The 23988-nt window shown below is 42.1% G+C and overlaps 2 protein-coding genes across 2 annotated transcripts; both read right to left on the bottom strand.

Moving 5' to 3' along the window:
• Positions 1-141: 141 nt before the first annotated feature.
• On the bottom strand, positions 142-15963 carry copa (COPI coat complex subunit alpha). Its single transcript, XM_030074447.1, has 30 exons — positions 15744-15963; positions 15251-15364; positions 14484-14557; positions 13980-14060; positions 13736-13812; positions 13194-13303; positions 11309-11418; positions 10547-10646; positions 9607-9825; positions 8955-9105; positions 8448-8514; positions 8258-8333; positions 7873-7955; positions 7270-7495; positions 6678-6816; positions 6108-6270; positions 5803-5949; positions 5369-5558; positions 5143-5238; positions 4617-4705; positions 4366-4489; positions 4097-4186; positions 3774-3880; positions 3386-3532; positions 2908-3048; positions 2456-2638; positions 1727-1837; positions 1168-1329; positions 852-1046; positions 142-391 (listed from the first exon to the last, which is right to left on the bottom strand). The coding sequence occupies exons 1-30, from the start codon at positions 15781-15783 to the stop codon at positions 332-334; spliced, it is 3672 nt and encodes a 1223-aa protein (XP_029930307.1). The 5' UTR covers positions 15784-15963; the 3' UTR covers positions 142-331.
• Positions 15964-16939: 976 nt separating this feature from the next.
• On the bottom strand, positions 16940-23518 carry pex19 (peroxisomal biogenesis factor 19). The gene is made up of 8 exons (XM_030074483.1): positions 23401-23518; positions 21996-22084; positions 20871-21033; positions 20684-20769; positions 20402-20575; positions 20139-20309; positions 19464-19508; positions 16940-19112 (listed from the first exon to the last, which is right to left on the bottom strand). The coding sequence occupies exons 1-8, from the start codon at positions 23462-23464 to the stop codon at positions 19026-19028; spliced, it is 879 nt and encodes a 292-aa protein (XP_029930343.1). The 5' UTR covers positions 23465-23518; the 3' UTR covers positions 16940-19025.
• Between the last annotated feature and the right edge of the window lie 470 nt (positions 23519-23988).

The raw sequence follows: 23988 nt of genomic DNA, 5'->3' as shown, positions 1-23988 counted from the left end.
TTTGTGTTATTATTTATCTCATGGTTTATACAAGTCAGAAAAGAGACAGTGAGGTTTAGGGCTCTAGTGAAACTGGAAGTTTGTAAGCATAAAGATGACACAGCAGGACTCACAAGAAAAAAAAAAGCTTTTCAGCACAAGCAGAGCAGAGAACCAGACAGCCAACACGATTAAAAAGGTTTAACATATAACATTCCCTCAGTTAGACCAAGCATACATCTGTTTTTTTTTTTTCATTTCTCTTAATAACTGTATTCTCTCTACAGAATGAATAAGTGTGGATGTGTTTTTGTCAACAGGTTGTTTGTCCTCTTGTCCTCTCCGCTTCCTCTTAACGGAACTGCAGGGCACTCACGCGAAGACCAATCACGTCCTTGCCGATCTCTGTCACCTATGAAACACGATGAGGTACAGGTTAAACACAGGAGAGGCAAAAGCAAGCCATGTCATCATTAAGCTGAAAATGCACTGAAGTTTGGCTGCATTTCAATGTTACAATGGAAATCCCATAGAAAACAAAGGAAAAAAAAACAAGGCTTGGGATTTATTTTGTCATCAAAAATGCAAAATGCAGTGGAAATGTCCATAAAAAATAGACATCCCTCGTAAAGAGCACAGCGCAATAGGTGTTGTGTGATCTTTTAATTCACTTTACACCTTTATAGACTTGCTTTTATGTATTTTTTACCATTTCAATTACATCCCTCAGCTCTCATTTCATTGTCATTTTTCTCTCTGATTTTTATTTTTCTGACGGTGAAGCTCTTTCCAGGTTAACTTTTGATAAGTGCTACTTCAATGAAATCTGTTATTTCTCACAGAATAGCATTTTGTTCAGTTTCCCTACATACCTGTGTGACTCTGCACACCTGGCCCTTGTATGTAGGGCAGTAACAGGCTCCAGAGAGGGGGCACTTCTCCACTGGGCGCCCACGATACAGGGGAACGAAAGAGGCAGCGCACAGGTCAAATGGATTGTGGGGGTCATAGTTCAACTGGTGGGCATCTGTCGGGGTCTTCTCACAAGCCGCCAAGATCTTGCGTGTCTGAATGAGATGAACAGAATTAATATCAGTTTAAGAGAACTGGTGTGTGCAAGGAGGTAAACAATGAATGAAGCCGTTATTATCATCATATGCAACAATAAACACAAGACACCCAGCTTACCTGCTGTGCGACTTCTGGCTTCGGCCCCAGCTCGAGCAGACGTCGTGCAAACCCGGCTGCCGTCTTGAAATTGCGCAGCTTGAAGAAAAGGTTGAGAGCCGTGCGCAGCACCAGGACCATGTGGACTGGTTGGAGGCTGCAGTGGGTGAAGTACGCTGCCATCTGTGGGAAGCACACACCGACACATCCATAAGAAAAACAGGCTCATGAATGAAACAGAAGATGCGTTCCGGGCTGTAAAATCAGTGTGCCATATGGTAGATTCTGGTTACGCTTAATAAATAGGTCCACTAAAGGCTACCAAGCAGTCATTTTTTTTAAAAGCTTCACTGGATTCTAAAAATCATATGGGCTTGTTGAATAGCTTATTTTTATAATCCATCAATCAGTGCAGACAGCTTTAGAGATAATTAAATTTCCTGCCCCAACGATTACAACAGACAGCATCAGAAATGCTAATTAGACTGTACACTGAAAATGATTTGACAAGGTCATTTGACAAGGCTCTTTCATCCACACATCTAATGAGGTGTCATGTCACCAAACCAGAGATCCTTACCTCACACAGCCTCTTCTGCTGCTCCAAAGTGTCTTTAGGCAACTTCTTCCTCTCTGTCTCCATGGTGAGACCCACTATGTACTCTCTGCAAATTGTTATCAATTGCTGAGCCTGCAACACACAGAGATTGTAATCATACAAATGATCCGTATGCATTTAAAATGAGAGATTTCTAACATAACTTAAAGCTGTACTGCATGCAAGCATATGGCCTACATGAGTGATTTATTTCATTGCAGAGCCATCCTCTCATTTCCCAGCACCATGGAGGCTTGCAAGTGGCATCTACAAATTCTTTAGAAACTCAGTACTACACAAAGTGTGTTGTCAATTTCCCAGATGAAAATGTGTGTTTTATCATATCAAAAAGGCCAAGAGAACATAAAATTAATTTCATTTTTTCATTACAGTAGCAGACAGTCTCACTTCCTCTGGTGTACCATTTAACCTTCCTGTTCCTACAGCCAATGCTAATGTACTTGACCTTAATTATGCATGTGTATTACAAATTACTTGGTCAATTTCAGCTAAACAAAATCAATAGTGATATTCAAGACCTCTGAGCTCTACTGCTAACAGAGAGGTTCATTATGAGACATTTCAGCATACGACATGTACTGTCAAAACTGAGGCGTCGATATTCCTCTGCTCCAGTTTCATCAAGACAAATTTCTATTCATGTGCTTGGCAGCTCAATTTATTCTGATTCATTGCAGGCCTGGTGCTCACCTCTGCAATCTCTTGTTTGTTATCCACCACCAGGAGCGGTACAGACAGCAGGATGGCTCTGAATCTCTCCACAGCTTCCTCAAACCGCCCGGCCGTGGTCAGCTGGTAGCACTGCTGTAGGCGGGCGATGAGGTCAGAGAGGCGAAGGCCGACAGCGGGCAGCCCTTGCTTGGCTCCGCAGTCCTTCAAGTTAAAGAAAGAGTCCTTTAGCATAATAGGGACACCGTACCACAGGAGTATAAAAATCAGTATATGTTGCAGGTAAATAACTAAAATTTACATTAGAAACAGAACAGGAGAAGAATACTTGTCAAACACCTGACATCTTTAAAGAAACTACAACATAAATCAACAGTTGCACACATTTTTTCATCATTTTAAAGAGTTAATAAAAAAAGTAGTAGAGCAGAAAAATACACGGGGAAATCCATATAGGTATGGCTGTAGCGTACCTTCCAGTTCCTCTGGGGGTGGCCACGCAAGCAGGGCAGGGAAGGCAGGCCCAGGTAACAGGTTCGGCCTCTTGACAGCGTCTGCATGAACAGGGACTTGTAGGGGCCAAAGTTCACCACGCCTACTTGGTCATGCAGCAGCTGTGCGGGGGCAGAGGAGAGAGAAGGATGTCTCCATCTATGAGTCATGTGTGGTTAAGGCGTTATCTGAATGACTAGTATAAAATTTCATCTGACCTAGTGTTGCATTAAAATTCAAAGCACAAATTACAAGAAGCAAGGGCACAGTATCATAGATGCAGAGCACACTCCACAGTTCAGCACGACTGCAGAGAGGAGTTATATGAATACAGGAGGTCACACAGGCTAAACTGTGAATTTGTGAATGAGTGAAGAATTTAAAATATGTATTTAAAAAAAAAAAAAAAAAAAAAAAAAAAAGCAAGCTACAGGAAGTCAGTATCTTTTCTGAACATACCCTCATGGCAGTCTCAAAGGAGCCAGCCAAGATGTGGTCGACAGGCAGCTGGGAGTTGTTGCACCACATCTGGGTTGGACTCGTGCCTTTGGTTGGCGGGACGAAGAAGCCGTCCTCTGTGCCTCCCCCTGCACCGGCTGGCATGTCCTATTGATCAGACACAAGAAACATGTCAGTCAATTGGCCCAAGTGGAAAGTGGATTGAGAATCACACTAATTAGTTTAATTTCTTAGAGGCTTAAGTTTAAAGTTCAAGAGGAGACAAGGCTGACTAAAGGTAGACTGGCCCCTCGACAAACAGAACTCAAAGAATTTGTCTGGTGGCCAGTGTTAACCTCAAGCCCTGCCTTATTGTTTGTGTGGTTATAACTTGTGTAGCTCTTCTCACCAGCTCTGGAGGCAAGTCCAAATCCTCCTCCACCTCCCAGCCTCCTCCTTCCTCTTTCCCCACTCCTCCATCATCACCTAATCCATCCTGGGCATCCATGAAGCCATCTGAAAGGGAGAGAGAGAGAGAAAGACGTCAACAGATATATCAATATGTACAACAAGATTATGCTGGATATGCTTCAGAAACAATGTTTTAGACCATATGAAATGTTATATGGATGCCATCCATTGAGACCAATACAAATTAAATTCTCTCAGGAAAGGCGGCATGTTCTCTAGGTGCAAATCAAACGCGAGGTTTCAACTGTCTTAAGGGGTTACCTTCATCCAGCTGCAGCTCGGCGTCCTCTCCCCAGCCTTCCCCTCCAGGAGCATCCATGTCCAGGTCGGCAGCCATCTGACCTGCCTTCCCTAAAGCAGACAAATATTATACTCACTATCATAAACTCAAATGCAAACAGGTTTTACGCATCAAAAGTAATTTCATTCTTCACTGACAAGAGGATTTGTACCCTTTAGTGCCCAGAGAACATTTCATTAGTAAAGTGAACCATGTCAAACTCAACCATTTGTCAAGGTTGGGGACTGACCCTTTGCTGCGATGGCTCCCTCAAAGAAGCCTTTGGACACAGTGAGCAGAGGCCAGTTGGTGTCCAGAGGGTTGATGGGTGGAGGAGGCTGCAGCAGCTGAGCATTTGGATCCACCTCTGGCACCTACAATAAACAAGATCAATCATAGAGCTTAACAAATGTGTGTATTCATCACCAACCTGGAATGAGTTGTAATGTAAATGAAAATGCTGTTCAACATCTTGTGAGCTACAGAGAGATCCCAACATACCGTCTCCTTTTCTGGGTCAAAGGTCTCCTTCAGTGCCTCAGCCTCTTCGTCCATCCCATGGGTGGCAGCAGTCAGGTAGGCCAGAGACTCTGGACGCAACACAACACAGACAAGCGGCGTTAGGCTGTGTGTGCCTCTTTACAGGCTCCTTTTCCTCACTGGTCACAATAGCAAGGATGCACGGTTGCATGTTCCCAGCAGTACTGAACATGTGGTATATTTTTGGTGCAGTAGAACTTAAAAATTCATTTTGCAAATTCATTTTAGCATCATTTAGGAACAAGTGTATGTGCTTTAAGCTGGTGCAAGCTTTATGGAGTTCCCTTTCAGAACTGCTGATGGCTCCAGCTGTTGCTATGAGCATAACACTAACTCACTAAACAGTGAGGTGCCTGTTGGACCCACGGGCTTACTTATATAACAGCACTGCAATGACTTAGACTCAGTTGCACAGGTAGGGTGATAGAGAGATGGGAGATGATAGAGAGAATTTAAAAAATGGGCTGAAGACAACATGTGCACTCACTCTGTCCGCAGTTCTTCAGGATGCGGACTCTCTCGCTTACATCTCCCAGGTAGAGAGCTCCCTGGTAGTGACCACTCATGTCCTTCCTGATCTCAGCTGCAAACAGAGAGAACACACACTTGAGATCAAATTGATAAACACAACATACAAGTCTCTGATCAAATCACCATGCAATTTGCACAACGGAAAACTGCACTAATCCAGCAACACATTCCCCATCCCTCACCGATCTTCATCATCTTGCGCAGCTTGGCCAGGTTGCCGGTGATGAGGTAGAGGAAGGTGAGCTTGTCAAAGTTCTTGGTCCTCTGGTAGCACATCTCCACGACCTGGTGGTGGCCCTGCAGCAGGGCCGCCTCGCCCAGACGCTCCCAGCAGCTGCGCTCATCGAGGGCCTTGGCTGCCTCCAGCGCCACCTGGGAGTTCAGAGAGGGAAATGTTATAGGTTTGCAAGTAAATTTGGCAAGGAATCCAACATCACAGAGAGACATAGATGCTTACAATCACATATAGCACAGGACTGACTGCAGCTCTCTACTGGTTAAGGAATATTTCATCCGTGTCCCTGTCATGAGCTCTGACTGGGGAACATCACTTACACTTTAACCATGAATGAGAAGGATAGTGAATTCTCCAAGCTGGTGAGTAGTTGTTGGTTACCTCAATGTTTCCACACTCCAGGGCCAGGCTGAAGCGGGTCTTCTCGTCCTTGACAAAGTGCAGCGCCACCTCAGGGTAGCCCTTCTTCTGCAGGTAGGCGATGATGGACTGGCCCACCAGCTTGGCATTACGCACCATGTGGAGCACCTGGAGGGGGGTTTAAAGCAGAAAGAACATCTGGAAAGTCAATGGCTGCCAACAAGAAATTGTGATTTGGGTGCAAAAACGTTCAAAAATTGCAGCTAAATATATACTGACAAGGAAAATTCTCATTAACAAATAAATAATGTCCATCATACACCCACCTCTTCATATTTGCGGTTGACCAGAGCCAGTTTGAAGCGGTACTCAGTTGGGTCGATGGTGAGGACGCGGGGCCTGCACTCCCTGTCCAGGCAGTAAACACTGTTGCCTCTTACTCGGGTCACATAGATGGGAAGGTCCAGAGTCCTGATAATCCCATGATCACTGCAGTGGGACAGTGGAGAGGACAGTTCAAGTTTAGAACCACCATGTACATTCAAATGAAAGTGAAGTGTTTGCCCTTGTTAACAAATTACAATGAGTGAAAGAGAGAACCTTGTAGCATGTCACCAATTTGCTAGTCACAATACACAAATGAAAGGACATTTTTAGCAGACTGTGCAGACACTTCAATACACTTTGCATGTGTGACATTGTCCTTTGCCAACCCTCAAATCTTTGAAATCTAATTTTCTTCACATTCTTGGTTTGAAAAAGCCAGAGGCAAGCAGAAAACCAAATTTTCTGCTTGGTTGGCTAAGATTAAATTGGCAGGCATGTTTGGCATGCAGTCTGCTGTCTCAAAGAGATTAAGGATTACGTGAATTAAAATGTAGCAGAGGAGTACATACCCAGAGGTGAGTGCATATTTGATGTGGTTGGAGGTGGTATAGATGAAGACTCCACTCTCGTCCCAGGCGCCGCTCTTCACTCTGATGTTCTCGTGTATGTTACACAGGCTCTCCAGCTTACGGTTGCAGATCATAATGGCTGAAGGAACAGATTGAAACACTTTTAAACTCGCGGTTGTTTTTCTAAGCATTGGCTGAGGTTAATATCTGGTTTAAAGTCTTGTTGATCAAGTGAGAATTGGCACTTGGGATTTTGCAATAGGGATTCAAAATGGATTGTTAGGGAGTTCCTTGAAACTATAATGTCATGTTACAAGTCAATTTTTTTTTTTATAAGAACTTTTTATAAAGTTTACAGTCTTAACAGTTCTGGATTACACAATCCCCCCGGAAATTATTTTAACATCCTGATGACTGACAGAACTTCCTATAGCTGAAAATGTTTAGCTCAGCCCTGAGGTAGAAAACCAGTCTAGAGAATTTAATGAGATCAGGACGTTTTGAGACTGTGATAAGTATCTCTGTGTGTACTTGTTGTGTGTGTGCCTGTGCCTGTGCCTGTGCCTATGCCTACTCCATCTTATCTACCCACCGTGTTTAGCCAGCAGGGCCACGTGGCTTGTGTCGGCGCTCCACACCACATACTTGACCTTGGCGATCTTGACAGTGGCAAGTGAGCGTTTCTGCTGCACATCGAACAGCGTGACGCCGTCAGCATCGCGCAGCAGCAGCGACCCTGTCCCGGCGTAAAAGATTTCCTCACAGCTTGGTACCTGCACCTTCTTCACAATCTCATTCTTCAAATTCTTGATCAGCAGCTATAAGACAAAGGGAGGCAATGTCTAATGAATATGGATCCAGATAGACAAATTAAATGACTGATGAAGCTATAAACAGTGGAAAAGCAAAGACTGAAAGAGACCTAACTGTGTCATCAGACAAAACATAACACAGATAGAAATACTTCAATTACTGAGCAAAAATGTAGAGCTGCTGCAGGCTGTATAAACACAAATTTCCTTCATAGTTTTGTCTCAGAATTCCACACTTCAGACCTTGATTTCTTGATTTGAAGATTTTAGTGTCCCAAACCAGTATAAAAAAACATATGAGATGAAAAGGTCTAAAACCACTGTGCAACAATATTTTTTCATCCATATATGTCCTGACTTTACAGAGCTGCAGGCAAACTTACTGAGTGCATACGGTCCAGGACGGCAAATCTGTTCCTGGCCACCCAGACGGCTGTCAGACCAGAGGACCTCTTCCCTTCAGGGGCTGGTGAAAGACACAATCAATCTCCCTTTATTCACAAATAAAATATCTCAACAAGGATCTATTTAGGCAGCCCTCGTGCAGACAGACTGACCACTTACATTGTTACACTGGGCACACTGACACACATGGATCAACATCCCACATACAGCACGAGAGCAAGAGAGCAAACATAACAGTAAACTACACAAATCACTCAAGAAAGCTACAGAACTATACGAATGAAAGATAATTCACTGTTATTAAAAGAAAACTGTTGAATGGGTGGAAAAGAATAATTTCACTGATTTATTGTGTTTCAATACCATCAGGGTTCTGTGAGTCGCATTCTTTGGGAATGGAGTACAGGTCATAGGTGCTGTTCTCCAGGTTGGTCGCCCTCTACAGGAGATAAAGAATATTACATAATACACATTGGGAACACAAAACATAACAGTGTGTATGTTAATAACTAAGCGAGGGTGTGCCTGTGTGTTTTGGCTGACAAACACTTACAGTGCAGAGCAGGACAGCGTTCTCAGCGGGGTTGTAGGACATGCTGAACACTGGGAACTTGGACCCACTTGGCAAAGAAACAAGATGAAATGAAACATTACGATCACTAAATGTTACACTCACACTGGTCCAAAGATTTCATTGACAAAATCAGAATTACGCCAGAATCAGGGGTGAGGCAAAACACAGATGCCAATTTTTATTATGATTTGTTTGATCACTACTATATGTGCAGTATAGTGCTCAATGTGCATGTTCCCCTTCATTTTTTTTTTGTAAAGGATGGATTTTCAAAGTTTTTGGTACTAATGAAAAGTTATTCACCCAATTTAGACACAGACATCATCAAGAGGCAGCAGCAGTAGTAATGTAACTACAAGCTGTTTAACTGTCACATCAAAGTTCATTACACCATAATTTTTTTTAAAACCAATCCATACCTGTTCAGAATGCAACAGAACACCATCTTATACATTACTGACAACGACAACACACACACACACACACCTGCGCAGCTGCATGACGGCGGTGTCTTTGCTGCTGTTGAAGTCCAGCTGGCGGAGGAAGCGGTCCTTGACGTAGTACAGCATGTTGCCGTAGACGGCGTAGGCCGGACGCTCGCGCTCCAGCTTGAACACCAGCATGCCGCTGTCATGACCTGGAGGACACACATTATATTATATCACAATATTTATATATGAACGCTTCCACTTTGCAGTAATAATACATACAGTTCATTGTGGAATATCTAGGTGGGAAGAAATTTCACAAACTGACTTGTTGCAGCGGTGGCAGCCCATTACATTACGATTACAGCACCACACTCAAATTCAGTGAGCTCTTTAGAACGAGCCATTCTTTCCCTAATGTTTGTAAAGGCAGACTGCATGGCTAGCCGCTGGATTCTATACACCTGTGGCAATGGGACTGAATGAAACACCTGAATTCAATGATTAAGAGGTGCGTGGCCCAATACCTTTGTCCATATAGTGTTTGTTTACTAGCACTATATATCCAGGCTGACAACATACATATATGATTTTTATTTATCTTTCTATCAGGTAGAACCTTAAATCATGTCCTATGAGCAAGAAATGTCCCATGTCCCCTGAGTAAGAAAACGGGACTTCCTTTCGACTGTGTTGACTTTACCACTTACCAGCAGCAAACAGGTTGAGGTTTGGGTGAGCTCCCAGCACCCAGAAGCGATCATGGTCCCTGCGGAAGGTCTGGACGCCGGTCCTCTTGGACATGTCCCACACCCTGATGCTCTTGTCCTCAGAGTTGGACAGAATGAGCTCTTGCCGTGGGTGGAAGACGGCACAGGACACGTTGTTGTAGTGACCTCGGCACGTATCAAGCTCCCACGCTTTGGACTCTGGACCAGGGGAGACAGAGAGGGAGAATGCTCAACGTCTAAAATGTTTCTGCTATATAATTATGAACAGTAATCAAACAGAAGTTGTAGAAAATCAGTACCTCAAAGGATTTTGACATCCTTCTAACTGATGTAATAATTATACTGACAAATAATGTAATAACATAAGAGACTACATTTTTCTTGGAAGATTACTGGTTAATATGATTGTATCACTTTACAATGAAAGTTATTTTTCAATTACATACTTAATCCATTCATAGAGACATTTCACACCATTCTGGTAAGTTATTACACTGCGCAGCATTTAAATTATCAGCTGCTACACAGCATCTCAGTCATGAAGGACACAGTAACTCATGACTGTATTTGGACATAAACTACTACAGCTACTGCAAAGCCATGCAGTCATGTGTGTAATTGTTGAAATATGGTGCTATATTAAAATTTTACGACCCGCGCTAGCTGTGCACTTTGATGTGACACTGTTAGATGTGAATCCCAGTAAAATGCCTCATTTCAACTGGAAACAGCAATCAGCCACAAAAACATATTAGGCACATCCCTAGTTTTTTTTCCTACTCCTAAAGTGCAACACAGCTTCAGCTTTTCTGAAAATTGTTTTCCTGTGTTTTTCTAGCATTCTGTTATTTGATATTTATAATTACTGGACATTAGGTCTTTTCCGGCCTGTGGAAAGATTTCCTGGTGAGCCACTCACCATTCATCCTCCAGATCTTGACCTGCCTGTCGTCGGCTCCAGACACGATGAGAGGCATGCTGGGATGAAAGGCTGCCCAGTTGACCCCCCTGTCGTGACCCTGTGCACAGAGACACACACTCAGACACACACCCACCTGGTGTTGAAAACCAAGCCAGCAGTAAACCAGACACTTCCTGAATGCTGAAGAACTGACAAACTGTCCTCTAGGATGTAATTTAACACTTAAAACTGAGATAAAAAGTCAGATCATTTAGAAAATAATGCTTTGTTTGCAAAATAAAAGTATGGTGTTCCTCATGAACAGGAAATGACTTGAACTGGACAACTACGGTTAGTTGTCCACTGAGATCATTCCTTTAGTGTGTCGGCTTCTTTTTCCTCATCATTTACGAGAAGTTGCACTGTTTCATGTTCCTGTCAGTCCTACTGTAATAACATTTCAGTGATAAGAGCCGATAAGATCTATTTTTAATATTGCAGCTTTAAAGAAAACAAGCATCACACCTCAGATGGTTTTTGAAAACACGTGGCAGCAAGAGGCACTAACAGCCTTTACAAGTTTTCTTTAATTTCTTTAATGGTGTGATAGAAAAGTAAGTGGAAAAAGGGTTCCCAGTGGACACAAAATGATGATTCATGATTCATCTGCTGACTTAAAGGAGCAATTCAACCAAATGACTACTTTCCAGGTTCTGCAAAAAAGAAATCATATATTTTGAAACTGTACAGAAATATCTGTTACACTGACGTCACACGCACCTCGAGCACATGCTTGACAACAGCATCCGAGGCTCCAAACAAGTCAACGCCAGAGATGCCGCGCACCTCCGTCTCCACAGCGCCGGGAGACAGGTTCTTCTTCCTCAAACCTGGAACCAACATTCATAGCACCACGTGCAAGGGGGGAGCCATATTCATTTTACACAGGGGACAACCACAGTACAGGGGAGGAAGAAAAACATGGAAACAAGATACAAGTTAACACACAGTCAAATATGAAGCAATATCAAGGAAGGAAAGAGCCTAAGGAGGGGGAAAGTAACTGTTGGACTACCGAACACACACACGGGGTTGAAAAACACCAACACAACCTCTGCTCTCTCTCATTCTCCGCCAACTTGAGTCTGGCAACCATTATCGCTACAGGATCAATGTTGATTGGGTTAGTGAACAGAATCACAGATACGAGCATTAGCATTCCTCATCATTGGATTGGACAGCTTCATGGCTGACGATGAAGTCCCAGACTCAAATTAAGATCAGGAGAAAAATCAACTGAGAAAACAAAACAGTTTGTATTAATGATTCCGGCCCGCTGAAAGGGTGTGGTGGACAGATAGCTCAACAGAACTGAGAGATGACATGAAGAGAAAATGGCACTAGGAACCCGTGTGCAGGCGTGGATGTTTCTGGGAAGAGCATGGGATAAGGAGGACACAGGAAGTGGGTGGGTTTGGCTGATGGGGTGGGTGGTAGGTGGTGGCCAGTGGCCGGGGTTGTAAAGAGGTGCTCTGATGGGGCGTTGGATGTCAGGAGTATGAGCTTCTTGTTTAAAAGTAAGGGAGTCCATGCATCTTTGTGTTGCAACATCTGAGTCACATGCGGAGTTAAAACAGCCTGACTGTGGTGCTTATGAGTTAAATACGAGGTTGTGCTGTATATTAAGCTACAAAAAAGTAAGGTTACTTATGTTGCAACAAGAAATATAGCCAATGTTATTTAAGTATTTAGAATTGGAAGTACGGTAAGCCATGCAATTGTCATACCAAATAGTAGTGTAAGGATATTATTCTCACTGTGAGTTTGCAAGTGCTACACTTTCTAACCAGTTAGTAGTAATGGCTATAATTCTCCCTGATGCCATTTATGCAGCTGAGGCAGATAAATGGAACCATAATGTTATGGGAGGCGGTGTTGGTTTCCTGTGATGCAGATTTATCTTGGCAAAGGTTATTTCTGTTGAATTTCTGTTATGCTTGAAGAGAGGTGGGACAAGCAGGAAAATTACACCCTCTTTGGAGGCGTTTGCAGACATTAAGAGTGCAGAAATGCAGTCATGCTTCATGATAAAAAAAAAAAAGTCAGATAAAATCCCCTGAAATGGAGACAATTATAGCTGCATACTGTATGTTTTGCATGTCCATGTGCCAGGAAAAGACAGGAAATGTGAATGCTAATGGGTTAATGAGTGAGAAGATGAGTACATGGAGGAACAAGCAAGGAACACCATCAACAGAAAGAGATATTAAAAGGCATGCAGAAGTGCAAAAACACCTCTCCCATTCCCTAAATGCTAATCTAACTACATATTATGCCCCTCTGCCCTGCCAATCCTCTCTTCAGTCCATATCTTACCAAAAAGCCTGTGTAATAAATAAATTAACTTTATTCTGACTACAAACAACACTGTCTACTTGCCTGTCTCTCTGCCAGACTTTAAAGGGAGAGGTGTTTCTGCAAACAGCCCACAGAGATTTGTTCTCTACAAAAGACGAGAGGAAGCGGTTCAAGACTTGACATTAGTCCAGTCCTGTTCCTGCTTCTTTCTCATCATCCATACCACTCTGCCCCACCCCCCACCCCAGCCCAAATGCCTTTTAAACCCTGCCCGCTGTCCTCTGGTCCACTTCCCCCAGGCTCTCACCAGAGATATCCCACACTCGCACGGTCTGGTCCAGACTGGCAGACACCACCAGGTCCTCAGACGGGTGGAACTGGGCACACATCACATAGTGGTTATGGCCAGTCAGCACGCTGGGGGTGACAAGGAAGAAAAGCAAACACGGCTTATTTGAGGAATACACCATTTGTGATCACACTGTACTGAATCATACCACAGAAAAGTGTGAAAACCTGGAAAATACTGAAATGATTCCTGAAGCATCAGTATGTTATCATATTGACATAACACTTGATGTGCACACATATATCTTCCATTCAGTGTGACTCTCTGTTGGAACCTGACTGATCACAGTGATAGGAGGCTAAGCAAAGTAATAATAATAAAGAATAAACAAAGGGATGCAAATCTAGAGAATACTGCACTGTGTTCAAATTGTTTTGAAGTCCACCTTGAATGTGTTTGTTTTGTGTGAGAAATACAGCCAAACAAATGATTTTTGTGTCTTTCTATCTATCTGCTGTCCAATAAATACTGGGGAAACAGCCGTTTATAGTTTGTCTTACCATACGCAGGTCCTGGACTGCCAGTTCCAGATGCGAATGGTCTGGTCATCTGAGGCACTAAGAATCCAGGGGTACTCCTGCAGAGGGGGAGGAGATCCAGTTCAACTGTTTAGTGACTCTTCTGCATGAAGGGGGAAATACTGACTCTGGATTGGCCACTGTCAGCAATCACCTTTAACCTTGAAATCAGTGATCAGCAGAGAGGACACAGATGTGTGTGTGTTAGAGCAGCACAATAACTCACATGGTGGAAGAAGGTGGTTCTGATGTAGTCCAGATGTCCGAGAAGAGTGAAGAGGCAGCGTCTCAGCTTGTAGTTCCACACCTGATCAAACCACAGGAATGATACACTCAATCCACACTCATAATATGCATTATTTATCCAAAGGCCTCATATTATGGATACACATTTTACCAATAAAGCAATATGACAAGATACAACACCATTTAACATTATGCCATATATATCTAAATTTACAGGTAGAGTCAGAATACAGTGTTTATGCATGTAGCTTACACAGACATATTTGAAATTAAAAAGACAAATACTAAAATTCAGCTCTGCTTAAAATGAGACTGATCTAGAAACATCAACTAACACTGTGCATGTCGGCAGTTTCTGATATAAACAGAAGGATCAGCAAGAACATCAAACATCTTCTCTGTCCCTGTGAAGTGTCTTCATGTAAATCCATCAACTTCAGAACATTTTTATGTTAGTAAAATGCGAGTTCCGCTGCCCTCTCACCTTGATTTTGTAGTCATCTCCTCCGGACACAAATAACGGCTGCTGTTTGTGGAAATCAATTCCTCTGACGGGGCCTGAGGGGACAGACACATCAGCTACATCACAAATCTGTCAACAAAGCCTTAAGAAATTTTAAGAAATACTAGGGATGCGGAAAAAAAAGAAATGATTCCCTTAAATATTGAGCAGATTAAAGATTTTGGTATCATATGAAAAACTAGATGACCTGAGTAATTTGTTGGTGGGTTGTCAGTGAGGGCAACTAACATTGCTCCAAAGTTCGGCTAAACTTTAGTGAGGAAAAACTGGCATGGTCATTTTCAAAGTGGTCCCTTGACCTCTGACCTCAAGATATCTGAATGAAAGTGGGATCTACGGACACCCACAAGTCTCCCCTTTGCAGACATGCCCACCTCCCATGCAGGTTTTGGGCCCAAACATACAGGTTTTTGCATGCAGTCCAAATATGATATTCTAAAATGGTGTATTTTCTGCACACTGGGGCCTGAACAGTCTTGGAGTTGCATGAATTGGATATAACTGGAAAGCTGAGACTCTTGAGGATCCAATGAGCCATATTTAATTCCTGTGTGATGATGTCATTGTAGTGAGACCATTTTCTGAAACTTGCGGTGACTGTATAAACTTATTCCGAGTTTACAATACCCAGGCACCCAGGTATCATGACAGTAGCATATCAGGAGCTAAACATATCGTCCCAGTCCTGATAAGTGCCACACATCTTTGAGCTCAATTCAGTGTCTCACCGTCATGCTCGTCAAACTTGTCAATAAGTGTGCACATCCGATAGTCCCACAGCTGGATCACACCGTTGTGCAAACTTGCAAGAATCCATGGCCTCTTGGGATGGAAGCTTAAGCCTAGGAGCCAAAATAAATAAGCAAATAAACCAAAAGACAATGGCTCATGTAAAATGCCAGGCTATTAAATAAAAAAAAAAAAAAACAGAAATACTATAAAAGTAACACTTTGCAGGATGAGGCGACTCAATCAGAAGATGTTAGCTAACTTAACGCAGCGTACAAGAAATATCACCACACTACACAAAACATGACGGCATACGCAATAGAAGTCACATTCACTGATTAGTAACACTCTTACCATTAACGAAGAGGTGACTAAGTGTTATAATTATGACAGAAAAATGAAATAAGCACAATAAAACATTGCGTACTCTCAGCTAGCGGCTAGCTAACATCTGCTGCTGTGCGACGTCACGTACAGCTAGCATCGGCTTACCTTTAACACGAGCTGACTTCGTTTCAAATTTGGTTAACATCGTGACTGCGCGTCAGTATTAGAGTTTTCCGAGTTAACTGCTGTAGTAAGATGTAATTTCAACCCAACATATAAAATAACACGAATTAAACGTCCCAGAGGCTAGGCGGTCAGATCGCCTTCGCCCATTTAGCGGACTCTCCGTCGGTTTCCTGACACGTAGCCTGTCGTGTCTTCCTGCTTTGTTCAATAAAGTTGTGCGATCAATCCGACGCAAAAAGCTCCACGGCGGCGTTACGTCACGACGCACAGAAATAGGCCGCATAGAAGTGAGCTGACGCTGAATGCCGTGCGCCAAACAGTCAGAGCCGCTCTAACCTGAGCATTTCTGTGCTCAGGCCGCTTAAAACGCTTTCCTTCACTGTAATTTATTTTTATATTATTTTAATGCAGACGTTTATTTACAAAATCTGTTTACTGAACAGTGTAGGTGCCATTTAACTTTCGCGTACTTGATTTGAATTATCTCAAATAAAGGAAAACGTAAAGTTAAGAACTTTGGCTCATAACATTTTTTTCTCTCCTTTACTTGATTAAATTCAAGTCAAGTGCATTAAATATACATGCTACATACATTTTTTATCAGTCTGTAAATATATTTAAGCATAAAATTAATATAAAATTAAATTACAGCACAGTAAATCGCAATAAATTACGAAATGTAGGGGAAACAAACAAACAAACAAGCAAAACTTCAGGGTCTGCTAATTGGAGTTAGAATTTCATAGTTTTTGCCAATTTGTGATTTGTGAGTTTTAAATTTTCAATAGGACTCAAATGTTTTAACATCAGAATCTTTGAAAACATGCAAGGAGGGTAATTTTTTGAGCCAAATCATTTTATGGATACAATATTTAGCCAAAATAACTGATTATAGATGATTCATCTGACAAAAAAAAAACATAATTTTTAAATGTTTAAATGTCTTCATTAGCATGAAATCTTCACTTCATAACACCAGTTGTTGTTGCCCATCACAAACTAATAATTTTCTGTAATTAGCCTCCTGATACATTTCTGCCTTGATAATGTTTGTCACATGATCATCCCATCTCCCTCTGTTAATATACAGCTCAATATGAAAAATATATCAGCTCCTTCACTGCTTTTCTGAAACACAGCTGTTACTATGTGGAGGAAAGACACACAGACTCAGAGCTGTTATATCATTAGTTTATTCCATGTTGATATTTACAAAGTACAACAAAAGAAAGAAAGAAAAACAGTACTAGTGTGAAATTACAGGTTGCATTTGTTGTAACCGTGCCCTGGGCGTGTTTTCATCAGCCCTGAGATTTGAATAGATTGCACCCCGTCTATTATATGAAACACAGGCCGCATGAAAAGCCACAGCTCCTCTCTGCTGTGTTCGATGTAAGTCTAATCTCTTTCAGTGCACGGCTGACTTCATCTTTTCAAAACGCCCCCCTCGGTGTTCAGCTATTGATGACGGCCTGCCTGCTGTGTCGTTTCCAGGCCTCTCTCCATAGTCAGTGCAGTAAACTTTTGTCCACCGGTCGCTGCGGCCGGTAGATTCCAGCCACTTTCACTGTTATTTTACCAGACAATTTGATGTTTAGAGCAGAAAAGAAGCCTGAAACTGGGGATCTATCAAAGTGGCTGGTGGAGTAAGCTAATCTGGAGGGCTCTGGCTGGTGGTGTGGTGTTCATTTCTGACTCTTCACTACATCTGTGTGACTTTCCTCCTCGTGTGATTCAACATGAGGAGGGGAGCGCTCTGCCTGTTTCACTTCTCCTCAGGGAAGCTTGTTTCAATGCAGGGCAGAGGGGACTCACACTCTCTTTCATGTACTAACACACTCCCGACCACCAGCCAAGTGTTCCACCTTCCTCACATGAATGCCATAACCACACATCACATCTCTGCACACACACACACACACACACACACCAAAACACCAGGGGAGCACGCTGCACAGAAATCTAGAGCTGCAACTGACAATTATTTTCAACATCAATTCATCTGTCAGTCATTTTCTTGACAAACTGACTGGTTGTTTGGTCCGTAAAACGGAGAGAAATGTTCATTGCAGATTCCCGCAGCCCAAGGCGACGTCCTCAAATGTCTCATTTTGTCCCGACTGACATTCAACCCAAAGACATTTAGTTTACCTCCACAGAGGACGAAAGAAACCGGAAAATATTCACATTTGAGAGAAGCTGGAATCAGAGAATTTGGATATTTTCCTCGTAAAAATGACTCAAAATGATTAGTCCATTATCAAAACAGTTGCCGATTAATTTTATAGTTAACAACTACATCGATTGCTCGACTAATCGTTGCAGCTCTATAGAAATCCTAACTCTAATGATCACAGCAAAGGCATCTGGGAGTCATTATTTGCACATCACTTCAAATCAATACCTTGATTGGGAAATAAAACACAGCGGATGGGTCATGTAAAATTAGTCGGCTGAAATAAGTGCTAGGAATTTATATTATTCTGAGGCGTTAAATCCTCAACTGTCTTCTGTATTCTTTACATAGTTAACAAATATACATTTTTTTTTTTCAGCGTTCATGTACACATCTTGTTAATCATAAAGACAGCAAATTTTGAGAGTCAAATCCTGCGCCTGTATAGAAACAGAGGTGAATTTATGGGTGAATCAAACCACGACACCAAATGATGGCTGAGTTTGTGTAAACTTGGCATCTTATGATAAAGCAGTTCCACATTTTTTAAAAATCTTACCCCTAAGAGGTACTTCACTGGAAAGTGGCAGAATCTTCACCTTACAGTAAAACCTAAAATAACAATTCAGAACCATTTTGCAAAGGCACTGTTTATACCCGTGAAGTGGCCGGTCAGATTTCACCATGAGGCTAAACAGTATACTACAAACTAATGAGAGATGGGTAGTGTATTTTCATTTTTTGGGGAATGCCATCACCAACCGAGCCAGGAAGGAGCTGTGGCAGCTGCTGACAAAAAGCGGAGATGTTAACGTGTTGTCAGTTGTGCGTTCAGTGATTCTTGTGACATGAGAGCAGAGTGTGTGTTCACGTGTGTAGTTGTGTGTGGTTCCTGTTGGTTTTTTTCTCGAGCCTCGCTTCCTCCCGTCTGCCATCCAGAAACCCCCTGCGTCAGGGAGAGCAGAGTCGCCGCTCTGCTCGACCTCGTCCTCACACTCTGTCCTCCCTCCTTCACTCCCCATCTCTGACGCACCCAGACAGACCCGGGCTTCGGTGTCTCCGATGAGCCGCGCCGCTTCCCCGGATCACATGATTGAGCACTGCTCCGCCGCGCCCGCCCCAGGGACTCCTGGGAGATTCAGGGACTCCATATCGAAGTTGAAGCCCGGTGGCTGAAGCAGGAAGAAAAACTGTGGTCATGTATGAGCACATTTAGGGTTCCTTTCCTCCACTAGACACTTTTTTATCAACTACATGCTGTTACTATAATCCTGTGTATCAATACTCTGATCCAGTGATTGATAAAACGTTTAAAAAAAGAAGCGATTGACTACTTTGGAGAAAACTGAGAAGTGGCAAGTATTAAAACAATATACATCATTTTGACAGTGTTTTGTTGATTTCTGGTCAAATCTACATTAACTGTTGTTTTATTTTTTCCTCGATGTGAATTTCTCCATTTCCCAAATCAAATAAATTCAAAATCACAGTGTAGTTCTGTCTGAGAGCACAGGAGAACTTACGGCATCACCAGCTAGCTCTTTGGGTGGCTGGCCCAGATCTTGCAGCTGTAAATAGAAACATGAAAGTCCCCAGTGAGTTCCGATGGTAGCTGAGCTTTTTCATTAGGGCTACACACAAAGATCACTTTTATAGACCAATACTGAGTTTTTACAAAGTATCTCTTATCATGCGGTCGAGTACTTATATGAGAGGAACAGTCTGTAAAATCTGCAAATGAAATGCGGTTCATTTTTACATTTAATTTATTCATGAAGTTATTCACTGAGCTTTAAACAATGCACATATATTTTAAAACACAGAACTATATCCCACAGCTTTCCCTGCTATTAAAGAGGTGAAGTGGGTCAACCAGTTATAAAGAGCCTTTAACCATTTAAATAATTTCTTCATCTTACAAGGGATTTTTTTCTGGTATTTAAATTGTGTAATTTAAATATATCAGCACAAAATACCTTCTACTGACAGCTTCTATTAAAAAAAAAAAAAAAAAAAAAAACCTTGTTAAATAATGATTCACACCCCAAATGCTGAGCAGGGTGTTGATGCAAAAGCCACTGAAAGTAACGGTAAAAATGACTCTGCATACTGGATTACCACAGATACATTACTAACTAATCACTAACCATTCAAGCAACAGAAAGTCTAAACACACAACAGGAGCAACGCTGCCTCACCTGCTGCATCAGTTCCAAAATGTTTTCAAACACGCCCTCCCTGTCCCCTCCCCCCTCCTCCTCGCTCTCAAACTGCTTGCAGATGTCTCCCATGATTTTGGCCTGCTGCTCGTACCGCTGGTAGTCCTCCTGGCTGAGGCTGGTCTTATTGGTATCCAGCCACTCTGGGTACTGCGGGGGTGAGTGACAGATAACCAGTTGGGGATGGAAATGACTACAGAATATGGTAACAACTATGAAAACACCTTGAAATATGAAAATACCTTGGCAGTGATCTCTTTGAGCGACGGATAAAGCACTTCCTTAGAGAGAAGATTCTGCATGATGGATTGCATGATGGGCAGGATGTTACCGTCTTCCCCGCCCCCTTCTCCGCCCTCGTCCAATCCCAGGCCCTCTAGAGCCTTGACCAGATCCTCGCCAGCTAACCCTGCACTCTGAAAGACACCAGAGGGGGGAAAAAAAAACAATGGTTATGTAAATTCTCCCATATTTTCAGTGCTAAAAACAGTTTCAAAACATTACTGGATTCTCAGTCGACCCACCTGCAGGTTGTCTGCATTTTTGGCCAAGCCACTGAGGGTTTCTTTAAGACAGGAGGTGAATTCTTGTTGGGAGGCAACATCAGTACCTGCAGAGGACACACAGATACAGTTTGGGCTACAGAAACGATAGAGAGAGCACAAGAAAATACACTACTAACCACAAAATAAGTTAACCAATGGAGCTTACCAACTTTCCCTGCAGCCTCTGATAGTTTCTGGAAGTGTTGGAGCAGCTCTGGCTCCTCCTGGGCTAGTTCAGTCATGGCCTTCTCCCACTCCTCCCTGGCTTGGCTGGCCATGTCGCCCTCAAACAGAGTCTCAAAGAACTTGGTGTCCTCCAGCATGGGGGGCTGAACAGACCGAAAACAACAGGTAAATAAAGTGCTTTCTGAACAGGTGGGGAGTTGTTCACGGAGGCAGTAACTTTTCTCTAACAAATCTGAGTCAATATAAGTTGTGATGTCTTAAAAGTCTTAATGAAATGCATTTTGAGAGGGTCCTGGTTCTGTAATTTGATGTATTATTGTTATTAGAGATGCCAGGACACATTTCTGGTGTTAAGCCATCAAAAAGAAAATCTGAAGGCAAAGACAAAAGTCATGGAGGTTGGCGTTCTTGCAAGATGTGTCATCTGAACGATGAAGGATCCTGACTAAAATCTGAATCTCAAAAGCGCAGTATGTAAATAATGCATGGTGCAGTTTTACGGCTGATAACAAATATGTTTGGCAGATGAGCCAAAAGGTTAAATATGGACCCTGAGCATGACTGTTCAAAAATCTGGTTTTATTTTAATGGTATTTTTATGTATGCCTACTATCATAGCATTGAGTTAACCACTCCAGGTTTAGTGTTTTACATTAAGTAAAAGTAACAGTATTATAATACAACACAAGAAACACAGGCAAAGAAATATGCTGTATGCTATAAAGCATACAAAATAAAAAATAAGTTATTTTTGATTTCACTGAGACTTGTATAGTTGGTATATTTGTATTTATTATATCTGGGCGTTCTAAATATATTAAATGCTATTTGTCATCTAATACACAGCTAATATTTTGTTTTGGCCGCCCCACCTGTCAAGTCAGACAACATCCACGATGCAAGCACCAAGAAAACTGCAGCCCAAGTGAAATGAAACCAAGAGAAACACACTGCACAGGCAAGTGAAAACACAGGTAAACAAAAGGCGGGTCCCTGTCACACAGTGTTTACGTATGTAAAAAATAAATAAATAAATGTTAATATTCAAACACCCATCACCCCACAGACAGTAAATGTCTGCCAGTGCTGAGGAGAACAAACAGACCTTTGCTGCTCCGCTCTTGGCTGAAGACGAAGCAGCTGCCGCCTCAGGAGCTGGAGGCGCCGACGTCTTGTCAAAGTCATCTAACGCACCTGTAACGAAGGGATCCCATCAGTGCTGACACACAACATAACCTGTAAAGAATAAGTTCACCTCAACATGAAAATTCAATCATCATTTATTCACTCAGTATTTATCTTATGGGACCAGCAGATGCACAGCCAGTTAAAGACTTCCACCTCAGTGCCTTCATCCAAACAACCTAAATAAAGCTGATGTATGTTAAATATTTACCTCAATATTATCTCCCTTATTTCCCCTCATACACACCACATCATTATTGGACGTTTGGACCCATTACACAATGATGTAGCTGGAAAACATTTGGACTGGACTAAAGGAGCAGTTTGGAGAAATCTGATGGGTCATGTCATCTGGGAGCTGAATAAGAAACTTAACTTCAATAAACTAAAATAGACTATGATGATTTCTGAACCTGAACCTCAATGAAGTTAGACAGGCATGGAGGTAAGTTGTTAATGACTGATTTATTTAATTACTATTTTGGGGTGAACATGCCCTTTCAAGAATGGTAATTGCTATTTATCATGTGTATACTGTACATTTCTTCTTTCTTCTAAATTTGCACATTGACCTACCTCTATGCACATTTTATACACCCATGCACACGGTTTTTTCTGTTTGTTTTTTTTTGTTGCACATTGCTTTTAGCACACTGGGTTGTACTTAGGTTATTCTGTTGTATTCTGTTGTACTTAGATCTTATTCTTTATTTCTATTTTTTTTTTTTTTTTACTTAATCTGTAATCTGTGGATACTGCTGAAAAAAATGTGAATTTCCTGCGGGATGAATAAAGTATCTATCTATCTATCTATCTATCTATCTATCTAATGACAGCGTTTTAATTAAGGTGAAAAGGGTGTACATTTGACTGAAGAGGGTTTCAGCACAAATACCGAGTAGCAAGCCTAAGTCATGAACACACTACGAAGAAAAACAAAAACAGAAGAGTCAGCTCAGTTTTTTTCGAGCTAAACTGTCAACAGATAGTCCTCTTTCAATAAAACGTCAAGGACACGGACGTTACCATCAGCTCTGCGGGTGAAGGCGACAGTTAGCAACACACACGGCATTTTAAAAGGCTTCCAACAAAGAAAACACATATTAAAGTTGAATAAATGACGCTTTACTAAAAGACTAGTCGGCTAGTAATCCCGCCGGGGGTAACCTTAGCTAATCTGGCCGATATTAGGACCGAGCACATTCCCGCAGTGACTCAGACTCGATCCAACGGCCGAACCGCAGCCATTTTTCAGACCACAACAAAGCGTGCCGACACCGGTAAACACAACCGTCGCAGTGAAGACTAAAACGCCAAAGCCTTACTGTCCAATAACTCATCCAGTTCTGCATCCTGGCCAGTGGAAGACTCGGCTGATCCTGACGCCATGTTGCCTTCTTTCCCCCAAACCAAACACCCACCCGAGTCTCTCAAAAATGACGTTGTCGTTCTAAAGGGGGAAAAAAAAAAAAAAAAAAAAAAAATCCAACCAAACTGTCGCGCACGCACACGTCATGACGCAGGTTAAATTTAAAGTCTGGCGTCATCTGGTGGCAGCGACGGGAATGACAGAGCACGAACAGCGGCGGCAAAACACGAAAAGGTACGAAGTGGACAGAATAGAATAGAATAGAACAGGATAGATAGATAGATAGATAGATAGATAGATAGATAGATAGATAGACTTTATTGATCCCAACCAAGGAAATTCTGGTGTTCCAGCAGCAACAGTAGAAACATATAATAAAGTTAAATAAAATAGAATAAAAGCTAAATATATAGGCTACAATAAAGACTATAAAGGCTAAAAACTAAAAATATAGGCTACAATAAGGGCTAACCTAAGAAAAAGAGATATGAGATGTGAAATATGCAGATGGTAATGAATATGAAATATACAGGTGGAAGTGAAG

Source organism: Myripristis murdjan, chromosome 17 (genome assembly GCF_902150065.1).
Source record: "Myripristis murdjan chromosome 17, fMyrMur1.1, whole genome shotgun sequence".
Taxonomy (NCBI): domain Eukaryota; kingdom Metazoa; phylum Chordata; class Actinopteri; order Holocentriformes; family Holocentridae; genus Myripristis; species Myripristis murdjan.
The sequence above is the reverse complement of the archived record's forward strand: the minus strand, read 5'-3'. Positions and strand labels throughout refer to the sequence as shown.